The following is a 24,865-nucleotide window of genomic DNA, read 5'->3' on the forward strand; positions in this document are numbered from 1 at the left end:
CATTTCTCTGATGAAAATGGGGATGTCCTAAGAAAAAGTGGGACACTCCAGGATCGAATCAGAAACTGGGATGGCTTCTGTAAATCCAGGACTGTCCCTGGAAAATAGGGATACTTGGAGGGTTTGTGTTTCCAGGTGGCAAAGCAGAACAAGGGGAGAGAGATTTGCACCTCTGGGACACTACAAAGCCTTTTGCAAGGGGAGCAGTATTTTAAAAACTGCCTGCACGGCTGTCCCCAAAAAGCATTAGCGATCATAACCATTGGGTTACGGTGCCAAGGGAAAGAAGAGGGAGATAAAGCAGTGCGAGTGCCAGTTGCTTGAAATTGTGGGAGGGGAAGATTGCAGTGGTGTTCAGGTCCTGTTTATGGTCCTGCCAAAGGCATCTGGTTGCCAACGGCAACAGGACACTGGAATAGATGGATTTTTGGCTTGGGCCAGCAGGCTTTTCTTGAGAACACAGGCCACTCTTACTGGTTCAGGCCAATGGGCCATCTATTCCTGCACGAGTCAAGCACAAGAGCACTCTCCTTCCCTTCTGCACTTCCCAGCAACTGGTATTCAGAAGCATTTGTGGCTCTGAATGATGGCAGAGTGTAGTCCTCTCCTTTGTGAATTCGTCTAGCCTTCTTCCAAAATTTAGTGTCATCGAATGTCAAGATCTAGTATTATGAGGGGGGGAAAGGTCTCTATCCACTTTCAACATGACATGCACAAATTTTATAAAATTCTACCACCTCTTAATCGTTTGGCTACGAGATTGTCTTAAAATATTGATGTTTTGTTTTGACCTACAAATGTAAAGGAAGAAGCAAACATCTGAATAAAGTAGGGCAGAAGAGGTAGATTGGGTGGTGGAGAGAGACTCATTGCTCACTTTACATCAGGTGTAGGGAACTTCTCCCATCATCCCTGGCCACTAGCCAGGCTGCTTGGGACTGATGGGAAGTGTAGTTCAGCTACAGCAAGAAGGCCAACTATTTCTCCAAACCTGCTTTACAGGAACTGCTAGATATCCTGCAAAACCAATGGTACCCAAATGAAATCTGGGCCAAAGTTTCTACCATTGGAAGACTTTCGCCTATAACTTCTCTTCGAGAAAATTCTGTCAACGGTGTCCAAAAAGCTGCCGGCACGAATCTAGGAAAAGCTCAAGCTGTTGGCTGCAGTTGACAGAGCTGACGGTCAAGACACCCACAGAAGAGTTCTTCAAAACAAAATTTGCCCTCAAAATAAGAGCAGGTATGACAAAAACCTCTCCATTCTTACGGAAATCAGCCCTGAGTGCTCATTGGAAGGACAGATCGTGAAGCTGAGGCTCCAATACTTTGGCCACCTCATGAGAAGAGAAGACTCCCTGGAAAAGACCCTGATGTTGGGAAAGATTGAGGGCACAAGGAGAAGGGGACGACAGAGGACGAGATGGTTGGATAGTGTTCTTGAAGCTACCAGCATGAGTTTGACCAAACTGCGGGAGGCAGTGGAAGACAGAAGTGCCTGGCGTGCTCTGGTCCATGGGGTCACCAAGAGTCGGACACGACTAAACGATAACAACATGACAAAAACAGAAGTAAAATGAAGTCTATGCACAAGAGCATATGGCTGGTTGACAAAAAGCTTGTGATGTTCCATCTCAGTAAGCATGTGTAGTGAAAGAAAAAAGGAGGCTGTGCTCTGGTTTTGGCAGATGATTAGGCCCCTGGCCTAGATTAAAATTGGCTACAAGCACACCTAAGGCAATAATAATGCTCCTGATGGAAAAACTGGGGTTTGGCTTTTGCTGCCCAATTCCTCATGGGACTCTTAAGTCCGTCCCTTAAGTCCGTGATCGGTCAGAGAAGAATGGATGGAGGCAGGATCCAGTGGAAAACAAGCCAGGTATTTTTCTGTTGCCTCAGAGTTCCCTCCCTTCCTTCCAAGGAGGGAGAGACCATGAACAAAAGTGTGCAGGAACCTTTAAAAATTTTTGACATTGTCCAACCCCCTTAGCCAAAGAACACCCCCAAATCATCCATCATAGGAAGCTGGTTTACAGCAGAAATCCTGTCTGCTAGGATACCTAAAACTGGTTGCTGATTGCATTACCTGGCCATTCTTTTGTGGTTAATATTTTAGTTCCTGAATCCTGGTCACAGGCTCACCCTATTCATACACAAATATGCCGTCAAAACAGGATTTGTAAGTGAAAAGACAATGGGAAGGCTTTCCCCATTTGCCTCCCTTACTGCAGAGGAATATTTGGGGTCATTGGGAGAGTCAAAATGGCTTCAGGATTGCTCTCCTGTACTATTTCAGACACATGATTTATATATTTAGATGTGTGTGCATTTATGAATATTTATATTTGAGACCTTAGAATTCTTATAACACTCCTTTGTCTGTTAAAAGCCAGTGCTTAGTGTGTGTACAAAGTGCCATAATTATTATTTTGAGTCCATGGCACCTGTTGTGTTCTGGCACCCACAACTCTTTTATCAAGCAATGAATGCTGGCACCTCCTTTTTAACCAAACGAAATCACCAATGTATTTGCTGCTTGGACTTTGAAGCACCACTAGGGTCTAGCTCATTCCGTTAGAAGCGTTATACAAGCTCTTAAAGGCAGAGCAGGGCTTTTGGGGGTGGGCAGGGTGGGAAAAGAAAAAGTGTTAAGCTCAAAGCTAGCTGCCCTAGTAAGGCAGCTATCCACCACGGCCTATGGCAACCTGTCAGTTTCTCTCCACAATTTCCCAGCCCTACTTGGAGATGCCAGGGATTGAAACAGTAATGAGCAACAACTATAAGCCATAATATTTGGACTCCACACGTGAGATCCTGGGCTCAAATGGCTGATCACACGTTTTGGCTCTGGGTCCCTTCTTTCATGGTGCTTTATGCCTGAACTGCTGCAGGTAGCCAGCAAAAGGAGGCATGGACAAATATTCTGTCTTGAATCCAAGCCATTGTTCCAAACAAACCATCATATTTGACAGCTAAAGTTTCAAAGAGGATCAGATAAATCTATGGAAGACTCACACTTTTAGCCACGAGAGCGGTTTCACTACAGCTGTCAAGAGGTAGCATGCCTCTGAATGCCAGTTGCAGGGAATCACAAGAGCCAAGAATGCTGTTGTGCTCCTATAGGCAACTGCTTGGCCAACGTGAGAACAGGATGTTTTGGCCTGATGCCACAGGGCTCTCAAGTTCACACCTTACAGCAACTTGCAAATAAAGGAAGAGGTAGCATGGGAAAATTGCTTGGCTGAAAAATCATCCTTGCAGTTTGTTTGTTTTCTAAAGGGAGAAGCAGCCTGGATAGCTCAGTTGCTTAGAGTGTGCTGCTGCTAACACCACGATCCCCGTATGGGACAGGTGCATATTCCTGCATCGCAGGGGGTTGAACTAGATGACCCTCAGGGTCCCCCCCTCCAACTTTACAATTCCAATTCTCAGTGGGAGAGCTACAATCCATCTACTGGAACACAGGAAGTCGTACTGAGTCAGACCACTGGTCCATCAGGCTTGATATTGTCGACACTGGCTGGCACTGGGTCTTCAGGGTTCCCAGCAGACATCTCTCCCAACCCCACTTGGAGATGTAGGCAACTGAACCTGGGACGTTCTACACGCAAAGCAGATGCTCCTCTGCTGAGCTGTGGCCCTTCTGATGGAGGGTAGGCATTTCAGGATCAGAGCAAAAACAGGGCACTGTGAAGGATGCTCCTAGGCATATGTGCTGAAGGACACAGTGGACGTTATGGCCTGGAAAGCATGCCAAAAAACTGCAGCCTGAATCGATGGTAGGGAGAGTATGAAATAATAATTAAAAAAAGGTTGTTACAACACAGGAGGCTAACTTACACCAAATCAGACTACTGGGCAGTCGAGCTCTGTATTGTACACTGCCTGGCGGCACTTTCCCTGGGTTTGAAAGAGGATCTTCCTTCTCCGAGCCTTTGACTGAACTTGGGACCTTTAGTGTACAAAGCATGAGTTCTGCTATTAGAACAGGTATGAGTTGTCCTAAACAGATATACAGTGGTACCTCGGGTTACAGACACTTCAGGTTACAGACTCCACTAACGCAGAAATAGTACCTCGGGTTAAGAACTTTGCTTCAGTATGAGAACTGAAATTGTGTGGCAGCAGCAGGAGGCCCCATTAGCTAAAGTGGTACCTCAGGTTAAGAACAGTTTCAGGTTAAGAACAGACCTCCAGAACGAATTAGGTTCTTAACCCGAGGTACCACTGTACTATCTCTTAGGAAGTGGGGGCGCTGTCTAGATCCTAAGTCTTTACTTCAGTGGTGTCCAAACTTTTTTCAAAGAGGGCCAGGTTTGATGAAATGAAGGGCCGTGAGGGCTGACCAAAGGGCCAACCAAAGTTGTTGACCTTTTCTTTTTTAAGGATTGAAGTTGTAGAGATTTTCTGGTGGGATTTTACCCCAGGAAATAAACTGCTACAGAGGTCGGATTAAACCAACTGGCGGGCCGGATTAGGCCCCTGAAATGGACTTTGGACATGCCTGCTTTACTTGGACTTTGCATGACTCTTAATTTGCAAGGACGAAGAGAGAGAGAAACACACACCAGACAACAAAGATGCACGTCCCAATTCTCAGGAAGATTTTTATGCAATTGATACAACAGCATGGAGGAGTAGGATGGGGGGGGGGTGGAATTGGTTTTTTTCTCTCCCGTGTGTGTGTGTGTGCATTTTGTTCCTTTTATTAAAAAATGAAAGAAAAAAAGGAGAAATCCAGCTACAGGAAGCTCTACCTTCTCTTCCCCCCACAGCCCCTTGCCACCCCACCCCCCAAAAACCCACCCTCCGTGACTTGACTCCCCCACAAGTTCAACCCCACAGCCTCGGCCATATTACACAAGACATATTACATATTTATAAATATAAACCCCACCCACATGGAGACAGGGGGACGGAGAGAAAGGGGGAGGCCCCACCCTCTTTTCGCATTTATGTTACAGCACATGAACCTGGGGTGGGGGGGAGAGGGAGGGGGAGGGAAGGGCAGGAGAGAAATGGAACAGGCTGTGGGGTGAGAGCCAAAAGGGGAGTGGGGCAGGGGGAGAAGAGGAGCTGCTAACTATACCCAGATCGTCTCGTCTAGACAGGGCCCCCGCTGTGGTCTTGCTGCCCAGGCAGATCAAGACTGCAGCTCACAAGAACAGTTTCACAATGGATACCAAATGCCGGCAGGGCTCGCCAACCAAACCAACAGCCATATTTTGTTAAAAAAAAGAAAAACAGTAAGCCACGCAAGGAGAGCGGTTGCCTAACTGGACCTTCCCGGGCTGGAAGGAACCTCTTGTTCTTTGCCCTTCCCGCAAGCCACGTGTGTGTCGGAACGAGGGAGAACCCAATTAGCCTGTCCCTGGGCCTGTCAAATTCAACAATGAGGAGACGGCTAAGTCCCAGTCAACTGGACCCTGTTTTGCGTCCTGCCCATTTGCGGGCGCGAAAAATGCTCAGTCGTCGCCCTCCTCGTCGCCCTCCTCGCTGGAGTCGGAGTTGGCTGGCATCATGGGGTCGTCGTCGAGCAAGGAGAAGTCCCGCTCCGAGCTGGCGTAGCCCTGAGACAAGTCGTCCATCTCGTCCTCTTCGTCGTCCTCGTCCACGGCCTGTGGGTGGCCCAGGTGCAAGGCACCCGTGGCGTAGCCGGGGTGGCCCAGGCCGGGGTGGAGCAGGGCTGCGGCAGCGGAGGACGAGGCGGCGGAGGCTGAGGCGGCAGCGGCGGCAGTCGAAAAGGGCATGTACTGTAAGGGAGAGCCGTGGGCCGTGCTGGCCTGGAAGTGGGCATGGTGCAAGGAGAGGGGCCCCGCGGCGCCCAGCTGGACCCGCCCGGCACCCATCAGAGCCATCATGTTGGAAAACTCCATGGGGGTCTGGCGGCCCCGCTTCTGGGCACTCTCGGCCCCAACTGGTCCGGGAAGGAGGCGGTTGATGGTGGGATCGGGCAGGAAGCTCTAGGGAGAAGGAAAAGAGAACAGTGTGTTGCAGGGGGTCGGACTAGGGGGGCTTTTGCCTCCCTTCCAACTCCACAATTCTATGATTCTAACACTTGGAGGAGAGAAAAATCTAGTAGGCTATTCCCTTCCCTCCCATCTTTATTGCCTGCCTTAAACTGTCTTCATGCGTGCCATCTGTAGGGCATGTCTCTATACAGATCACCAGGGAGAATGCAAAACTTCTCTTTTTTAAAAAAAAGCATAAAGGAAAACTGTGAAGGGTGTGAGTTTTTTCAGCTGCCATTTTTAACAGCAAATAAAAATCAAGACTCTTATTACCGAACGGCTATAGAAAGAAACCAGAAGCCTTTTTTGCTAGCTATAATAGGACAGGAAATTCCGGATGCAAAGAGCCACTGCAAAGAGCGAGAAGGAACGCCTGCAGTTTAATCACCTTCTTGCCGTTAGCAGAGATGCTGGCTGCTTGCATCCGCTCCAGACCCATCAGGCAGGCCGGCTCTATCGGAACAGGCTTGGGAAAGCGAGGCCACCTGTGCTTCCGCCGCTCCTCCATGTACTGGCGAGAGGAAAAAAGAGATAAGAGTTAGTCGCTGTCCCGTGGAGCAAGGGTGGGCCGTGTGTCTCTGAACCCTAGAGATCCAGAAAAGGTTTGTTTCACTTGTTTTGTACAAAATCAGGCTCTCCTCTACAGATTGCTATCAGAAAGAGGGCACTGTAATCTGTACCAGGATCCCCTATGCTGACGGGAAGCAGAGGCAGAGAGAGCACAAATTACTTGGATCAACAGGGAAATCTCAAGGAGTTCAAATCAATGAGCACTGGGACAGTCTTAACATCTCAACCTACCTAAAAAAGGTCACAGTGAGGATAAAATGGGAGCAAAGGAGAGAACAGCCACTTGTGCTACCCTGAGATTATTAGAAAATATAAATGATAATACAGTCGTACCTTGGAAGCCAAATGCCTTGCGAGTCGAATGTTTTGGCTCCTGAATGCCACAAACCCAGAAGTGAATTGCTCTGGTTTGCGATTGTTCTTTGGAAGCCAAACATCCGACGCGACTTCCGATTGCGTGGAGGAAGCGCCTGTAGCCAATCGGAAGTCGCGCCTTGCTTATCTAACGTTTTGGAAGTCGAACGGACTTCCAGAACGGATTCCGTTTGGCTTCCAAGGTACAGCTGTAATAAGTGAGTAAATATCCCAATCAAGGAAACCAGAAATGGACATGCCGAATGTTGACTTGGGGGCCTGGCACCCGAAGTGGGAATGAAAAGGTGTTTGAGAGGCTTAACATTCAAGGAGGCCTAGCTAGGGCCATAGTTCAGCTGCAGAGCAAAAGGTGCCAGGTTCAATCCTTGGTATCCCCAGGTAGGCTGGGAGAAACTCCTGTCTGAAACCATGGAGAGCTGAAACCGTGGACAAAGCTGAATGAGATGGAGCAAGGGTCTGGACTTGGTAAAAGGCGGAAGCTTGCTATGTTCCTGGAGTTCTTAGTACTATCATTGGGCACCAGATAGACAATTTCCCTGGCTTTTAAGAACTGTTAATGAAAGCATTCTTTCACTGATGAAAATCCTCTTTGATTTTACCATGTATTCAAAATACCTGCTGCTGTTGAATTTGCATGCATTGTTGTTTTTATCAATGGTCCTTTTTGTTTCTTACTACTGCCATGCCACTCTTGGGGACAGAAAACTATGTTGAGCGTGGAACAAATGGGAACATAGGAAGCTGCCTTTGACCAGGGACCACTGGGTTCCTCCAGTTCAGTACTGTTGATGTTGTTGTTGTTGTTGAGTCGTTTAGTCGTGTCCGACTCTTCGTGACCCCATGGACCAGAGCACACCAGGCACTCCTGTCTTTCACTGCCTCCCGCAGTTTGGTCAGACTCATGTTTGTAGCTTCGAGAACACTGTCCAACCATCTCGTCCTCTGTCGTCCCCTTCTTCTTGTGCCCTCAATCTTTCCCAACATCAGGGTCTTTTCCAGGGAGCCTTCTCTTCTCATGAGGTGGCCAAAATATTGGAGCCTCAGCTTCACGATCTGTCCTTCCAGTGAGCACTCAGGGCTAATTTCCTTAAGAATGGATGCGTTTGATTTTCTTGCAGTCCATGGGACTCTCAAGAGTCTCCTCCAGCACCATAATTCAAAAGCATCAATTCTTCGGCGATCAGCCTTCTTTATGGTCCAGCTCTCACTTCCATACATCACTACTGGGAAAACCATGGCTTTAACTATATGGACTTTTGTTGGCAAGGTGATGTCTCTGCTTTTTAAGATGCTGTCTAGGTTTGTCATCGCCTTTCTCCCAAGGAGCAGTTCAGTACTATCCATACTAATTGGCAGCGGCTGCCCAGGAATTCAAGACAGGGGAGATCTCTACCTGGAAATGATGGGGACTGAACCTGTGACTTCTGTATGCAAGGCAGACGCCCTACCACTCAGCTAGGGGGCCCTCCCTTGTTCACTGGGGAAGGGAACATGGAGGTCTGAAAAGCCCGGAATCAGGAAAGGAGGAGGTGGGTCTGCAAACACTCACCGCCAAGAAGCGAGGGTCGACAGCGTACTCTGGGTGGGCCTGCAGCCACACCTCAAGGTCAGCTCGCCGGGGGGCTGCGTCACCCACCAAAAGTGTCCCATCAGTCTTGTTCACCACCGGGATACGGGCCTCGAGGTCGATATCGGGGCCTCTTAGTGCCTCCAGACACTGCAGCTCCAGCTGAGACCCGAGAGAGATGGTAAGACGGGAAAGAAAAAGGGAGGGTGCCCCACCAAAACATTTCCCTCCACTCCCCATGCTCTGGACAGCAGAGGCTCCCATCTCTTACCTCCACCATCTTCTTGCTGCTCTTCTTCTGAGTGAGAGCGGGGCGGTCGCGCATCGTGCCGTTGGGGACCAGCTTGTGCTTCTGGAAAGTCAGCTTGATTCCCTCTTCCTAGGGACAGCACGAGAGGTTAGGCCAAAGAGGGGGAAATGCTGAATGGAGGATGAAACTGATGGACTATGCAGAATTAGATAAACTAACAGGAAGGATTCGAAACCTGCGGGACCAGAGATTCTCAGAAGACGGGAGTAAATTTATGGACTATTTGAAAAGTACTGTATTTTTCGCTCTATAAGACGCACCAGACCACAGGACGCACCTAGTTTTTGGAGGAGGAAAACAAGAAAAAAAATATTCTGAATCTCAGAAGCCAGAACAGCAAGAGGTATTGTAGGCTGCGCAGTAAAAGCAGCAATCCCTCTTGCTGTTCTGGCTTCTGGGATAGCTGCGCAGCCTGCATTCGCTCCATAAGACGCACACACATTTCCCCTTACTTTTTAGGAGGGAAAAAGTGAGTCTTATAGAGCAAAAAATACGGTAATTGTGATGAACAGATCACGCTAGTAGGTTTGCAGGAAGTTTTGTAAGGTGAATTATTTGAAATATTGCAAAAAAGACAATGAGAATTATTAGTTAAGGATAATTAAAGGTAATATGAAATTAAGAAATGCATAATAAGTGATAAAGAACAGAAAATCATCAGAGGCGTTGACGGAAGTCTAAAACTATTGTATAAGATGAGAAGTTATGTTGTATGAACGTTGGAATTAATATGTTAAAAAATAAAAATGTATATATAAAAAAAGCATGGGGAAATGCTTTTGACCCAAGGGCGGCACTTACGATGGGGGCAGGTATGGGACTAAATTTGCTTTAAGGAAAAGGGAGGCAGGCAAAGACAACCTCACAGCTTACTCTGCAGTAAGACTGTCTCCTCCATCCCTATCTCCTGGCCAACTGTGGGAAGGATCCTGATGCTTCTTATACTTTGCGACTGTAGTCTTACGGATGTGTTTCAACATAGCCTGTAAGCAACCTTGTAAGAATTGAGATCCCTGTATGAGACAGCTGTATATTCCTGCATTGCATTAGATGAGCCCCAGGGTCCCTTCCAACTCTTTAATTCTTTGATTACACCCACCACCCAAAATTCCCATCTATACTGAGCCTCAACAGAAAGCAAGGCTACAGTGGTGCCTCGCAAGACGAAATTAATTCGTTCTGCGAGTTGCTTCGTCTTGCGATTTTTTCGTCTTGCGGTGCGCGGATTGCCCGGGTATTAACGGTTTTACGAAAAAGGAAGCAAATCCGCAAGACGTTTCCGTCTTGCGAAGCAAGCCCATAGGGAAATTCATCTTGCGAAGCACCTCGAAAAACGGAAAACCCTTTCGTCTAGCGAGTTTTCCGTCTTGCAAGGCATTTGTCTTGTGGGGCACCACTGTATTTCTCCGTCGCTTCCTCCATTGATGCTTCCCTAAAATTGAATACCTTTGAGCATTAGATCAGAGGGAATTGACACAGCTCCCCAAAAATATTAAGTATGAAGAAAACTGGCCACTTCAGTTTCGTATATTGTGAAATCAACCAAGAAAACCCCTCCTGCGTTTGACATTTCCGGACTGCAAAGGAGGGCTTGGCTACATCTTCAGCCTTGGCAAAACCCCTGGGAAGAGACTGATAACGGCTCCTTTTTCAAGTGGGAAAGCAAGGCCAAAATAGTATGAGGCCCAAGGCAGAGACCAGGGCAAAAGCAAAGCCTGCTTCCCTAAAGGAGCTTCCCCAACCTGGTGCCCTCCCAGATGCTGCTGAATAGCAACTCCCACCAGGTCAAGGAGAATGGGAGTTGTTGTAGACCAGTGTTTCCCAAACTTTGGTCTCCAGCTGTTGTTGGACTACAACTCACATCATCCCTAGCTAACAAGACCAGTGGTCAAGGATGATGGGAATTGTAGTCCAAAAACAGCTGGAGACCAAAGTTTGGGAAACACTGCTGTAGACCAACTTCTGGAGAGTACTAGGTTGGCAAAGCATCTGTTTACTGTATTTTATTTTATTTTTTAACAAATCTGATTTCAATATTTCACTTCTCTTTCATTCCACTGATCCTTAACCAACAGGTTTTTTTTTAAAAAAGGCCGTACAATGGAGGTGCCTCAGTGCAAAAAAGTGAAATTGCTTCATCCATCTCTGGACCAAAGCCTTGGCTCTGCTCAGGGGAGATTCGGTATTAGCATGGCAAGTCATCACAGGCAAATCTCCCTGGCGTATGTTGCCAGACTGAACATCAGGGGGACGGACGTTAGCTGCTCTGCCACCCTCAGCCCAACTGGCACTCACATCTTTGATCTGCACAGTAAACTCCTTCTCTTGCCCACTGTGCCGGAGGCGGGTGAAGGAGGCGGCCCCTTCTTCTTGCGACGCCAGGGGGCAGATGTGGGGGATGGGAGAGCTGGTGTACTCCCCGTGCAGTCGGGGGAGGCCTTCTCCCTGCATGAGGCAGGATCCCACCTGGCCCTGCTGCTGTGTCGGCCATTTCCCAGAGAGCACGGCTTGACATACCAAGTCGATGCGATTGATGAGCACTCGGTCCTGGCAGAAGGAAGAGAACAAGAGGCCGTCAGGACTGACCACAGGCAGAGCACATCCTCCAGGTTCACTTTGGCACTCCTCCATCTGGAAACTGGGTCATCCCAAACCCCCTCCCTTCCCCTTTTAGGGACAGAAGCCCATTAAAATAATTATCTAGGGGATAAGGGTTCATCAGTAAAGACCTGGTTATGTTTAGAATGATAGCGCATAGGGAAATGTTCCCTGATACCAAGATGAGGGATTCTATGGAATGCAGATAGAGAATTGATAAGAATAATGATCTGTTGTGACTTTGATGGAAGCGTACAATAGACGAGCCTTCTTGTGTTTTGGCTCATTTTCCTCTTTTTTCCCTTTCTTTTTACTTTTTCTCCCCCCCCCCCTCCTTTCCTTTCCTTTTTCTTTTTTCTTCCCCATAATGGCTTATATTCTATGCCATGTACTTTGCTATTTTTTGTAGTTTTTTTTAGCTTTTTCCATTATTATTAATTATTATTAAGGATTTTTCTTTTGTAATTTTGGTTGTTTATATTTATCTGTATTTGTTTAAAGCAAAATAAAAGTTTTTTTTTTAAAACCCATTTCTTATTACTGAGCTGTATTTTCTTATCGTGCCTTGTTGCTGATCTTCGCAAATTGCTCTGGGATCAGTCTGTGGATAATTATTTCTTACAGGAACTATGCAAACATCCATTTCTTTCACAACCTTAGAGCAGCTTCTGGAGAACGGCAGATTATTAGGCATTCGCTGACTTGGGAGGGCTGTGTACAAGCTGTGCGGAAAGGAACCCAAATCTGCTTGGCAGGGGATAGAATTTGTGAAACTGGGGTGCCACCACTAAGAAGGTCCTCTCTCTCATAACCAATTGCTGCATCTCAGACTCAGGTTCACGAAACAAAGGTTTTAAAAAGAGAGGTCTGCTGACTGGGGGTCCCCAATGGAATGCCAAACAAACACGGGCTTTAAGTGAAAACTAGGCTTTTGCTGCTACAAGCGGACGCAGGGACAGTTTCCTGAAAAATGAGAAGACAACTGCAATGGCGTACAAATAAGCAGCACTCTTGTACAAGTCTGGCCACAATAATTCATTCTATAGCAGTTACAACCCACAAATCTAAGACAATCAGCAATCTTTTCGCTCCTCTGAATTGCGCTCTCCAACTTTCTCATTTTAATAATATATTACTGAACTTAAGGACAATGAAGAATACCTCTTTAGTAAGCATGCATTCATCAACATCTTCATTCATTAGCTGTCTACATTGTTCAGTCCACCCTTATTCAATAGTTTAAGATTAAATGTAACTGCAGTGCCTAGCTGATTTCTTGCATTCCTCCAGGGCGCCAGAGTACTGGTTGCTATGGTTATTATCTTTAAACTGAGTCCCCTCTCCCCATGGGGAAGGGTTAGTGCAAGTTCACACAGTTATACTAAGATAAAAACTACCAAGAAAATGGAGTCTTTGAGAAAATGCAGCTTTTGAGTTTTCTCCTTCACATGGACAAGCTGGGACAGAGGCAAGTGTTCCTTTTGGTACCCTGACCCTAAGTCGTGTAGGACAAATGTGGGGAACCTTTAGCCTGCCAGATGTTGTTGAACTACACTCTCTGGGCCACTGGCCAGATGGGAGTTGTAGTTTAGCAACATCTGGGAGGACGAAAGGTCCCCCCCCCTCCTTAGCATAAGGTTTTAAAAAGACAAATGGCGGTGCTTTGAACTGGGAACCACTGAAAAAGATGTGCAAGCATTCAGTTAGATACTTTCCACTGACTGGTCCACTTCCAATAGCCTAAAAAACGACACGGGAACGGCCAGGACCGGATAGTTCAGTTGGTTAGAGTGTGGTGCTGGTAACACCAAGGTTGCAGGTTCAATACCCACGAGGGACAGCGGCATATTCTTGCATTTCAGGGGGTTGGACTAGCCTATGCTAGTTCCTACACCCCCTCACCTCCCCCCCCCCTTATTTCTTCAGCCAGGCAAGCAGGAAAACATTGCTAGAGTCCAAAGACACATTCCAGCCACGGAAAAGACACTTAAAAGAGGATGTGAGCTGGGGAAGAGTCCCCACGGGCCAGAGAAGAGGGGGTTGGAGTGCTGTACAGCTTGGCTCTTCGGCCTGAGATTCCCTCATCCGTGCCCTGGACCCCTGGCGATCCAATTCGGGATGCACTTAGATGGAGCTTGTCCCCCACTCCAGCACAACTTAAAGGTAAAGGTAAAGGGACCCCTAACCATTAGGCCCAGTCGTGGCCGACTCTGGGGTTGCGGTGCTCATCTCGCTTTATTGGCCGAGGGAGTCGGCATACAGCTTCCGGGTCATGTGGCCAGCATGACTAAGCCGCTTCTGGCGAACCAGAGCAGCGCACGGAAACGCCGTTTACCTTCCCACCGGAGCGGTACCTATTTATCTACTTGCATTTTGAGGTGCTTTCGAACTGCTAGGTTGGCAGGAGCAGGGACTGAGCAACGGGAGCTCACCCCGTCGCGGGGATTTGAACCGCCGACCTTCTGATCGGCAAATCCTAGGCTCTGTGGTTTAACCCACAGCGACACTCCAACACAACTTATAGAGCCACAAAACACCTCCCTCTGCTCAGCCTGTTACCTTTGGCCACTCGTGGGCCCGCTGGCGCTCCTGCAACAGCAGGTCAGAGGCGCTGGGCTGTGGGGAGTTGCCCTCGTGGGAGGTGGGCAGAGAGAGAAGCGACGACTCTTCTTCCTCAAACAGCTTCCCGCCGCAAGAGGCCTCTTCGCCTGGCAGGGAAGAAGACCGGGGGGGGGGGAGGGGGAGAAAGAGCCTGAGTGGTGCCGCCGTGGAGAAACACATAATGAAAACAGGCAGAGATGTCAACCTACACAAAGCCTGGTTGAGGGGCTTTTTTTTGTGCTGCCTGAAGATGGGAACGCTCTTTACCTAGAGGAGACAGTGCAATAGCTGGAATGAAAAAGCATGGGGCCACCCCCTAGCAAGGCATGCCATTTTAGGGGGATAAACGTTAACCTTTGCACATTTCCTCAGCGAGCGGTCTTTCCAATATGTTTTGGGGTGTGGGGAATTCAAATCTGCTATTATTTTTGTGACTGGACAACGTTTAGCTTGGTATGCCTGCATTTGATGAAGAAGCACATAAAACTGCTTTTGGAAAACCAAAGAATGTTAATTTGACCTTCTGAAGAACTCAGGTGATAATAAAAATAATTTTAATATTGTAACTGCAAGTACTTGGCAATTATTGTAATGATTCACACACATCTTATTTGTCGAGCAAAACTAAATTATCTTCATTTAACCAAAATATATTTTGAATACCCAAGTTGTGTTTCCCAATTTTTAGCACCCCTCGTTTTGGAAATTTGAGAGTAGGAAAATCCGACACGCTGTAACGCCCCAGGAAGGACGCATGCAGGGCGACTGTGGGGTGCAATCGTTTCTGAAAGGGCATGGGTCTGAGTGCAAATAAGAAGCCACCTTCGCTGGTGTGTGCCTAAACAGGACACCACTGGGGACCCTTCTGTACACCCATCTTGATTTCCACAATGGAAGAACAGGTGGGGATTCACATCTTCCAGTGGAGAGGTCAGAGGATAAAGGGGGGGGGAGAAAACCCCTTGGGAAAATTCCTCACCGTCACTATCATCTGAGCACCCTGAAGTAGAAGAGCAAGACGAAGAAGCGGAGATCTTGCTGAGGTCCAGCTCCGAGTCCGAGTCGTCCACCGATTCAACTTTAATGGGGAGGGCTGTGGGCTGTTGTCGCGGAGTGGGGAGCTCGTGCAAGGGCGGCGGCAAGAGCAGGGGGGCAGGAGGAGCGGCCGCTGTCACCACGGCAGCCCCGGAAAGAGGCAGCCCCAAAGGCTGTGGCGGGGGAGGCGGCGGGGGTGGCGGCGGCAGCGTCCCTGTGCTCCCCGCCCGACTGTGCATGTGGTTGAGTCGAGCGGCCAAGAAGGAGAAGTCTGGGTCCTGCATGATGGTGGCGTCGGTCTGGCTGAGGCCGTGGCGGGCTACGCCACGCAGCAACTCTCCGTCGTGGCGCCCGCATTGCCACCAGGGAGGCATCTCGGGGCCCGGGGGCTGGCAGAGGGCGAGGCGCTCTTCCAAGAGTGGGTGGCACAGGACTTGCTCCCGCAGGCGCCGCAAGAGGTCAATGCGGTACAGGGTGCGCGAGGCCCTCTCCTCCGTGATGGGCTCAATGAACAGTGTCGGGTCTGGAGACTCTGGGAGGGAGAAGGGGGAAGGATGTATTATTTAACAAGAGGGAGGCACATGGACAGATGCTCCCTCCAGCTCATGCTAAAGTAGGGATTACATTACTTCATTTTATCGTATTTTATGTATGCTGTACATGTGCTAAAAAAACAATGGAACTGAGATTTAACCTTTTCATTTTATCCACCTCGCAATTCAAGACATTGGCATTTACTGCTGTATTTTCTTCTCCAAATACAGTGGTACCTTGGTTCCTGAACAGCTTGGCTCCCGGACAAATCAGCTCCCGAATGTCGCAAACCCGGAAGTGTTCCGGTATGTGAACCTTTTTTGGAAGCTGAACATCTGTTTCAGCTGTTGGCAGTGGCGTAGCGTGGGGGGTGCAGGGGGGGCCGGCCGCACTGGGCGCAACATCTGGGGGTTAGGGTTAGGGGGCGCAAATCCACAGGTTAGGGGGCGCAAATCCATGGGTTAGGGGGCGCAAATTACTTGCCTTGCCCCGGGTGCTGACAACCCACGCTACGCCACTGGCTGTTGGCATTGTTTCCGGGGCCAATCAGAAGCCGTGCCTTGGTATGCGAAAGTTTTGAAAGTCAAACGGACTTCCAGAATGGATTGAGTTTGGGAACCAGGTACCACTGTAGGTGAAAACTCAAAAAGGGAAAGGAAAAAAGGAGGGGTGGTCAGCTGAGTCCAGAGAGTAGCATGCCAGAAGGGCCTGCAGCTCAGCAGGAGAGCATCTGCCTCGCATGCAGAAGGGACCAGGTTCAATCCCAGGCTTCTCCAGGTAGGGCTGGGGTTTCCCCTGCCTTAAATCCCAGGGAGCCAGGCCACTGAGTACCAACAATACTGATCTGACTTGGTGTAAGACAGTTTCCAATGTTGCTATGGAAGCGCTGGTTGGGGATGGAGGTGGGTAGGCAACACAAACCGGCAAGGACTATGATTTGAAGGAGCTGGAAGGAAGAAGAGACTGTACCTACGGCTGTCCTCCCGCTCACCATCCACAGAAACAACTGCACATTCCTGTAGGCCAAGAGATGGCAAGGAAGGCAGATCAAACTCTGATTGGACCAGCCACTCTATAGTTTACATCTCAATCTTGTGCCTTCTGGGTGTCTTTGGAACTCCAACTCCCATCAGCCTTGGCCAGCCTGGTCAATGGCCAGGGGTACTGGGAGTTGTAGCCCATCTGGTTGTGGAGGGTTGGACACTTCCCACCCACCGTGGCCCCCAGGTACTAACCATCGCTTGCTGCGGGAGGCAGCCGGCACACTTGCCGGCACATGGCCACGAAGCCGTGGAAATACTTGGCGAGGCTCTCGTCCGTCTTCTTCTCCAGCCGGGCCATGGCCCGGAAGCGGCCCCAGTGGAAGCGCATGGTGTCTGGGTCGTACTCCACCCCGAACGTGGAGACGACACGGTAGAAGTCAGATTGCTCTCGGCGTGTCCACCTTTGGAGGAGAGGCAGGGTGGGGAAGAGCAAACCCATTAGATGTCTCCGTAGGAAAACATCTAACCAAACCAATCCCAAGTCTCCATCCCCCTCCTAAGCCACTGGCTGGCTGATGCAGGGGCGGCGCTAAGCAACCACTTCCTGGTTCACAAATCAGGAAGATCAGTCCACACTGGCCGGTACCAGGGACAAGTGTCCCCCCCCCCCAAAAAAAAATCACATTGGTGATCCCACACTTTTAGAACTCCCATCCTGTGAGTTCCATTCTGCCCCCATGCTCTCCCCATTTTGACAAAGGGCACTGACAACGTCTCTCTCTTCTAGTATTTTTACTGAATATTCTTTTTATGAATAATCCCTACTGGTTTTCAACAGTTCATCCTGGAGCACGCTTGAGGGTTTTTGAAAAATAAAAATAACAATGGGTGGATTTGGTATTTTTAAAACCTTTTTATTGTTTCATGTCTTTTTTCTTGTTGCCTTGGAAAGATTGGCACCCTAAAAAGTAGAATAGAAAGTAAAGGGTTATAGCCAGGGTTAATCCTACTCAGAGTTAACCCATTAAAATTAATGGCTGTTCAGTAGGTTTACTCACGAGTAGGGTTTCCCTGCCCAAGAATATAACCCAAAGGTATACTGCCTAATTCAGATTTTAATTTTTTTTACTTATATGCAAATCCATCCAATCAACCAACCGACTCTCTAGCGGGGTAACCCCAAACAGAAGCAAGTCCCAACCAACTCAATGGAACCTACTCCTTAGTATATGTGCTTAGCACTGAACCTTAAGATTTACTTAATTGGGTGTGGCAGTCCTACTAAACAGAATGTCCCCATCGTCTTCATGAAGTAACGCTGATCCTGTTTCAGGGGCCCTGAGCATTTCTGGCTCCGGAACTGGGGGTCACCTCAGCCCAGGCTACTGTGAAGACGTGCCCCTTGGTGGCCTCACAGCCAAGCCCAGAGCTTTTACCTCTGTTGCTTCTCTCGCCGCACCATCTCCTTCAGCTTGAATGCGGCCTCACAGCGCCGCCGCCGCCGGTCCCCTCGTTCCGCCGCCTCCATCTTGAGCTGCTCGCGTTTGTAGCTCCGCTGGAAGGCGGTGATCAGCCTTCGCAAGCGAGCCGTGATGGCTGAGGCTGGGGGCCAGAACAGGTTCCCCGGCTGACCTGAAGGGAAGGCGCAAGCTGCGTCACGGCGATTCCTGTCCCCCTTGGCACCACAGCTGACACACAGCTAGTACCCCACCTACCCCCCCAAAAAAAGCATTGTTTCCATCGCCTCCTTTGACAAGCACTTTCAGCCAGCAAGTATTTACCTTCTTCACCGTCCACCACAGAGATTTCCTCATCCATCATCATCAGTGGGTCACCCTGCGGCAGAGAGACTGGTGTCAGAAATAAGGGCAATTATTCTGACTAGATACTCCAACCATAGAGGGGCCACACCCAGAAGATACCACCAAAATGAAAAAGAGACCCCCCTCCCCTAAAAATATATATTCCTTTTTTAAAATCAAGCTCCTAATACAAATTCTGGGTGGCCTTCCATCAACAGGCAAAATCTGTTGCATTTTAATGTCTGACCTACTGGGCTGATTTGTTTGGTATGTGCTATTCTGCATTCGAACCAGTATTTCCAACTTAATTTTCCTGCCATTTTTACCTGCTCTTATTTGATTTTGTTGTCATATTGCTTACTTGTTTGTAATCTTTTAAATTATTATTCTCGATTTTATTGCCATTAGCTGCATTGGGTGTATAATACATGTAACCAATAACTTAATATTAGCTTAATATCTATAAAATATACATGGGGGGGGGGCAACAGATTTCTTTTTACTTTTTTTAAGTCTGTGGGCACATCAAGATTTTTGAACACCAACACCACTGGTCATTCCTCTCCTCCCCGAAAGAGAAGAAAGTGAACCCAGAAATGCACTTCCTTTTTCAAAAGGACCCAGTAGAGTTAATTTGAGCCTTGAAAAGCATATAGAGCTGAAAGAGGAAGTGGGGCAGAGTGCCCTTTTCCCACTTCCCCTCTAGGAGAAATAGGCAGCCACCATCACAGGGGACGCAGGTGGCGCTAAAGGTTAAAGCCTCAGCGCCTAGGACTTGCCGATCGAAAGGTCGGCGGTTCGAATCCCTGCGGCGGGGTGCGCTCCCGCTGCTCGGTCCCAGCGCCTGCCAACCTAGCAGTTCGAAAGCACCTCCGGGTGCAAGTAGATAAATAGGGACCGCTTACCGGCGGGAAGGTAAACGGCGTTTCCGTGTGCGGCTCTGGCTCTGGCCAGAGCAGCGATGTCACGCTGGCCACGTGACCCGGAAGTGACTCCGGACAGCGCTGGCCCCTGGCCTCTTAAGTGAGATGGGCGCACAACCCCAGAGTCTGTCAAGACTGGCCCGTACGGGCAGGGGTACCTTTACCTTTACCTTTTTATCACCAGTTTAAGACTAACGGGGCTGTAGAGCTCAGAGCCTTTGCGAGAAGCTGGGAACCAGGTGAAGGGGGCGACATGGAGCAACGTTTGCGGCTCCCATACTGTGCTGGCTCAGGATCTCACCTCATCATCCGGCTCCTTGGCGGGGCCTCCCACTGGTTTGTACTCCGGGTCCTCGCAGTCCTTGTCGAAATCAACCCTGCCAGCAAAGAGGGGAGAGAACTGGTTCGTCATTTCCGCTGCAGTCTCAGCTCTCCTCCAATCCCCTTCACAGAGACACACCTCAGGTCGTCCTGCGAGAAGCAAGCTGAACTCACTGACACCCGGCGCCTCGGTATTAGCATGGCAAGTCATCATAGGTGCGTGCTTCTTCAGGCCCACCCCTCCGCACACCAGCTACTCACCCCTCTCCCACATCCAGGCGATGCTCAGCGGCGATGGCCTTTTCGTCAGGGCGACCAGCCTTCTCCAGGAAGCAGAGCGCAGGATCCGCTCGCATGGTGTTGTACTTCTCGTAGCCTGAAAGGGGTGCCAGAGGAATGAGAGATTTCGGGGTTTGCCTGCACCCAATCTCAGAGAAGATCCACGGACCTTAGATTCAATACTGTCATCTTTATTTAATCATATTAAATAAAGTGTATAAGACTAGGCTTTTTTCCTAAAAAATAATGTCAAAAATTAGGGGGCGTCTTATACATGGGGGCATCTCATAGACAGAAAAATACAGTACTTGAAACGTCCAATTATTTTGATGGATCTCCTCCAAGTATCATTAATGTTGAGAGTTACCCGTATGATCATAGAATCGAAGAATTGGAAGGGAACCAAATGTACAACTCCCTACCCAACCTATTGGTTCTCATTGTACAGCACTTGCTCATCACTCCATAAACATTGAATTACTTTCCCTTGGTATAATAGGGTTCATATTTTGTAACCTTATCTTGTTTAACCATCGTGTCTATGTTATGAATAGTTCCAGTCGCTACCTTCCATGCGTTCACATACCTGTGGTTTGTTTATTTCAGTGTTATTTTTTGTCTCTGATTGACAGTGATATATCATTGCATATGAACTATGTCACCAGATCCTGTTTGGTTTTGCAGAATCTTGCATAACCTTTTCTTTTTTGAAAATTAATAAGAATGAAAAACAAATGCCACACGCCAACTTTGAAAGGAAGGACGTGGCCTATAGAATTTTAATGGAGGGGGCGAGACTGCTGGGAATTAACCTGCTATCAGGCAAGACACTGAACAGGAAGGGCTGTAGCAGAACTGTAGAGCATAATCCTAACCCGAACATCTAAATAAATGAGGGCTATAGTTTAGTGGTAGAGCATCTGTTCAATTTCTGCCATCTCCAGGTAGGGCTGTTTCAACTATACTGATCAAAATGAACCTATCGTCTTGACAGCCTTCATATGCTACTGTGAGCGCTGCTCATAACAGGATGTGACCTCAGATTCCTTCCCCGGAATGGTACTGCAACAGCACCTACCATGTTTGAAGACCCCAAGGAGCAAAGACTTGTCAGCTTCTGTATCCCACCAGGCTGTGGGGACCTCTGCTTGGTCCACTAGTGGGAACCACATGTCGATTTCACTGCAGGATTGAACAACATTTGGGAAGGGGGTGCAGCAAAGGCAGGAGGGAAGAGGAAGAGAAAAAACACGAGAGAGAGAAAACAAAGCGTCAGAGGCAGCCGAGTTCACGGAAGTGTAATGTCTATGGGAACAGATACAATTAGAAGTTCATAGAGAACAGGAAGTGGGGTGGATGTGAACATAAAAGCATTGGCTTTAAGAGGGATGTGACATTTTGTTTTTACAGGTAAATTCATGGAGGGTAAGGCTATCACTAGCTACCACAATAGGAATCACAAGAAGAGAGAGTGCTTTTGCACTCAGTTTGTTGCTTGTAGGCATCCCATGGTTGGTGCCTGGGAGAATGAGACGCTGTACTAGATGGCCATGGGTTCAAGCCTCAAGTTGGGCAAAAGATTCCTGCAATGCAGGGGGTTGGACTAGATGACCCTTGGGGTCCCTCTTCCAGCTGTACAATTCTATTCTTCTTCTTATCTGCTTATACTCCTATCTGTAAACAAGGATGCTAGGAAGCCACAGCTCTCATTTCAGGGATGAGTTTCAGCCATGAAACTCACTAGGGGATCATCTTTCAGCCTGGCCTGCCTCACAGAGCTGTTGTATGAGGATAAGCACAGTTGCAGAAGACACATGCAGGCTACTCTAAAAGCTGCTTAAGAGAAAAGGCAGGGTTTTTTTTAAAAAAAAAAAATCACACACACAGCCCAATGCAACTTATAAGTAAATGAAATATTACCTGGAAATAGTGCCTGCCAAAACTTTCTCAGCTTGGTCCCCAATCACCTCCTGGCGCAGGTAATACAGCATACGGACACGTAGGAGAACTCTGGGGAGAGAACAAGGACTTAAAGTGGGGAAAGATGGAGGAAAGAACTGTGCACCCTTTGCTAGCTATACCTGACAATATCAAAGACTCTGCCCTTGTTCTCTCTCTCCTAGGGAACTGGAAGAGGGCAGTGATAATCTTTTTGTTGTTGTTCCAGTCTGAACACATATGGATTGCAGTCTGGTGGCAAGGAGGAGGAATACACATGCTAAAGATTGGAGAAAAATCGTAAGCTATCTCATTTGAGATTTTTCTTTCTGCAGGCAGAAAAAAAAATCAGAAGAGAAAGGGCAATGGGGACAGCACTACCACTAATACTCATTAGATTTATGCATCGTCTTCCTCAGAAAAAAAAGTCTGAAAGTGCCTAGCAGAGCCATAAAAGTATACCAAACTCACATTCAAAAATGAAAGCAAGGAAGAAATACAATATAGCGGAACTATTTACTAAAAGCGCTCATCAAACCAATGCTATAAAAATGGCAAATCCTACACACACCTGATTAAAAGATGGACACTGCAAACAGGGTGGAAATTAACCACCAAATGTCTGGGGAAACAGGAAAGTCTTAGGCTGCCACCTAAAAGCTGATTGCGAAGGCACCATGTGCATTTTCCCTAGAGGGGAGCAACCCTTGAGCAATCATGTCATGTTACCACTCCAACTTAAATCTACAGTTGTACCTTAGATCCCGAACGCCCTGGAACCCGGACGTTTTGGCTGCCGAACGCCACAAACCCAGAAGTGAGTGTTCTGGTTTGCAAACGTTCTTTTGGAAGCCGAACGTCCGACGGGGCTTCTGATTGGCTGCAGGAGCTTCCTGCAGCCAATCAGAAGCTGCGATTTGGTTTTCAAACGTTTTGGAAGTCGAACGGACTTCTGGAACGGATTCCATTCTATTTCCAAGGTACGACTGCATGCAATTGTGTTTTTTTGGATGGACGGCAGCCGGCCACGTTCTGAGAAACCAAGCAGTTCGCAAAGCTATAGCTTTGGGGATGGGAGCAGAGTACCTGCAACTATTTCTCTACCCCAGTGGCAATGTGATGGGGATTCTCTCTATTCCGAACGAACAGTTGAAATGGGTTTGAGAGTTAAAGTGGGGGAAGGGACCTGCTCTCTCTAGCTGTCCTGGTGTGTCAAAACAGGATCCCTTCGCATCCCATCCCATCCTTACTTGTTGCATTGGTGCTTGAGGTGCTTCTTGTAGCCCTCATCTTGGAAGAGGGTGTCGGGGTTGTACTTGCGGATCCACTCGGCTTTCTGGACGTCGAAAGTGGTCTGGGACTTGACCTTCTTCCCTTTGCGGCCTCGTGGGACTGGGATGGACAGGCCTGCCCGAGGAACAGGAAGTGAGCTCAGAGCAGGGGCATGGCTCTCTAGGTATAACATGGAACCAGTGCAATAGGGATTAGGGTCACCCCAGATTTTCCATCGTATCTCGAGCTCAAACATATTTCAAAAAAGAACCCATGCACACTGCCACCCAAGCAGCAGTTTAAGAGACAGAAAGAGCCTCCCCGACTCCCGCAAAGCCATCCATATCCCCCTTCCCCAAGAGTCCCGCCATCTTGAATTTGCCAGCATGCTTGAATTTGCTTCCCCCCTCGCCCGAACAACCCACATATTGCGATATTCCAAGACAGTGGCAATGTAAAATGGCAGGCCCAGCTTGGCCAAGCCCTTTACAACAACAGAGAGAGAAATTAAGGGAGGCTTACCGGAGTGGTTCTGAAGTTCCTTGGCTTTGCCGTTCTCAACCGGGCTGATGAGATCCCAGATGAACCCCTTGATGTTCTCGTCGCCCCGGTAGTGCATCAGGCAGTAGACGAGGATAGCCCGGCAGATGGTCTCCACGTCCCGCTCAGACATGCGTCTCTTGAACCGTCCATGCGACAGGATTTCCCGCCAGCGGCCCCAGCTGTCAGGAAAAATTGGCAAAGTCAGAGCTGTTCCCTTGCTTTGTCTTTTGTCAAGACTAAGGATGAGAAAGTAAAATCCTCACTGATACATTGGGCAATAGATACTGGTCATAATATGCACATGGGAAGCATGGGAATGATTGTGGAATATAGATATAAAATTTACAGCATGTTACAGTCTAATAGAAAATTATACGAAAATGTTATCTTGATGATATCTAACACCAAGTAAATTGACAAAACTGTATAAATCTAAATCACATGTGTTGGAAATGTAAAGAGAAAGAAGGCTCTTTTTATCATATGTGGTGGTCTTGTAGTAAGGGAAATGATACATAATGAAATGAAAAGGGTGTTTAAAATAACCTTTGTAAAAAAACAACAACCCAGAAGCTTTTCTTTTGGGAATTATAGGGATAGAACTACCTAAAATGTATAGAAACTTATTCATGTATGCAATACAGAGGCAAGAATGCTACTTGCCCCAAAATGGAATGAAGCAGAAGCCCCAGCAGAGGAAGAAGGGATACAAAAACTTATGGAATACACAGAAATAGAGAAACTTACCAGAAGAAAAAGAAATCAAGATAATAAACTTTTTATAAAAGAATGGAAATTGTTTATGAGTATATATTTAAAATAGATGAATAAATGAGCAAATTAAGTTAATTTGGATATGCAGAGGATATTAATAATGAATTTAAGGAACCGCAGGAAGAGGGAGAAGGCAGTCACGTTTTGAAATGTTGAAATGATTGTAAAATTAGTGAAATGTATAAACTTGAAAAGTATAAATAAAATTTGAAAAACTGGGGGGGGGGGGGGGAGAGAGAGAAAGGAAGGAAGGAAGAGTTCCCTTGCTTGCCAGGAACAGCAAACCTATGCATGTTGACCTGAGATTAAGTCCTGTAGAACACAGCAGCACTTACTCTTGAGTAAGCACGCAGAGAACTGCCCTGTGTTGTAAGCCGATCGCTGCTTCTAAAGTGGATTTATAAAAGAGTGCACCTGCCCCGCAAGCCCC

General features: G+C 47.9%; 1 protein-coding gene across 4 annotated transcripts in view; it reads right to left on the minus strand.

The window, feature by feature from the left end:
• Positions 1-4,580: 4,580 nt before the first annotated feature.
• The window catches only part of CHD8 (chromodomain helicase DNA binding protein 8), a 64,231-nt gene continuing 43,946 nt past the window's right edge, over positions 4,581-24,865 (minus strand). For 3 of the 4 annotated variants that reach the window (XM_079951514.1, XM_079951515.1, XM_079951516.1), the window contains 16 exons: positions 23,641-23,840; positions 23,097-23,298; positions 21,829-21,918; positions 20,987-21,090; positions 19,891-20,005; positions 19,610-19,685; positions 18,365-18,419; positions 18,020-18,215; positions 16,836-17,044; positions 15,011-15,598; positions 13,990-14,138; positions 11,128-11,379; positions 8,794-8,901; positions 8,505-8,684; positions 6,399-6,521; positions 4,581-5,962 (listed from right to left, as the gene is read on the minus strand). In XM_079951514.1, coding sequence (XP_079807640.1) covers positions 5,465-5,962; positions 6,399-6,521; positions 8,505-8,684; positions 8,794-8,901; positions 11,128-11,379; positions 13,990-14,138; positions 15,011-15,598; positions 16,836-17,044; positions 18,020-18,215; positions 18,365-18,419; positions 19,610-19,685; positions 19,891-20,005; positions 20,987-21,090; positions 21,829-21,918; positions 23,097-23,298; positions 23,641-23,840 — 3,145 coding nt within the window. In that variant the 3' untranslated portion in view covers positions 4,581-5,464. The remainder of the gene's footprint in view (positions 5,963-6,398; positions 6,522-8,504; positions 8,685-8,793; positions 8,902-11,127; positions 11,380-13,989; positions 14,139-15,010; positions 15,599-16,835; positions 17,045-18,019; positions 18,216-18,364; positions 18,420-19,609; positions 19,686-19,890; positions 20,006-20,986; positions 21,091-21,828; positions 21,919-23,096; positions 23,299-23,640; positions 23,841-24,865) is intronic. The other variant, XM_079951517.1, reaches the window with a different exon arrangement.

Source organism: Podarcis cretensis (assembly GCF_951804945.1).
Source record: "Podarcis cretensis genome assembly, chromosome: 13".
In the NCBI taxonomy this organism is placed as follows: domain Eukaryota; kingdom Metazoa; phylum Chordata; class Lepidosauria; order Squamata; family Lacertidae; genus Podarcis; species Podarcis cretensis.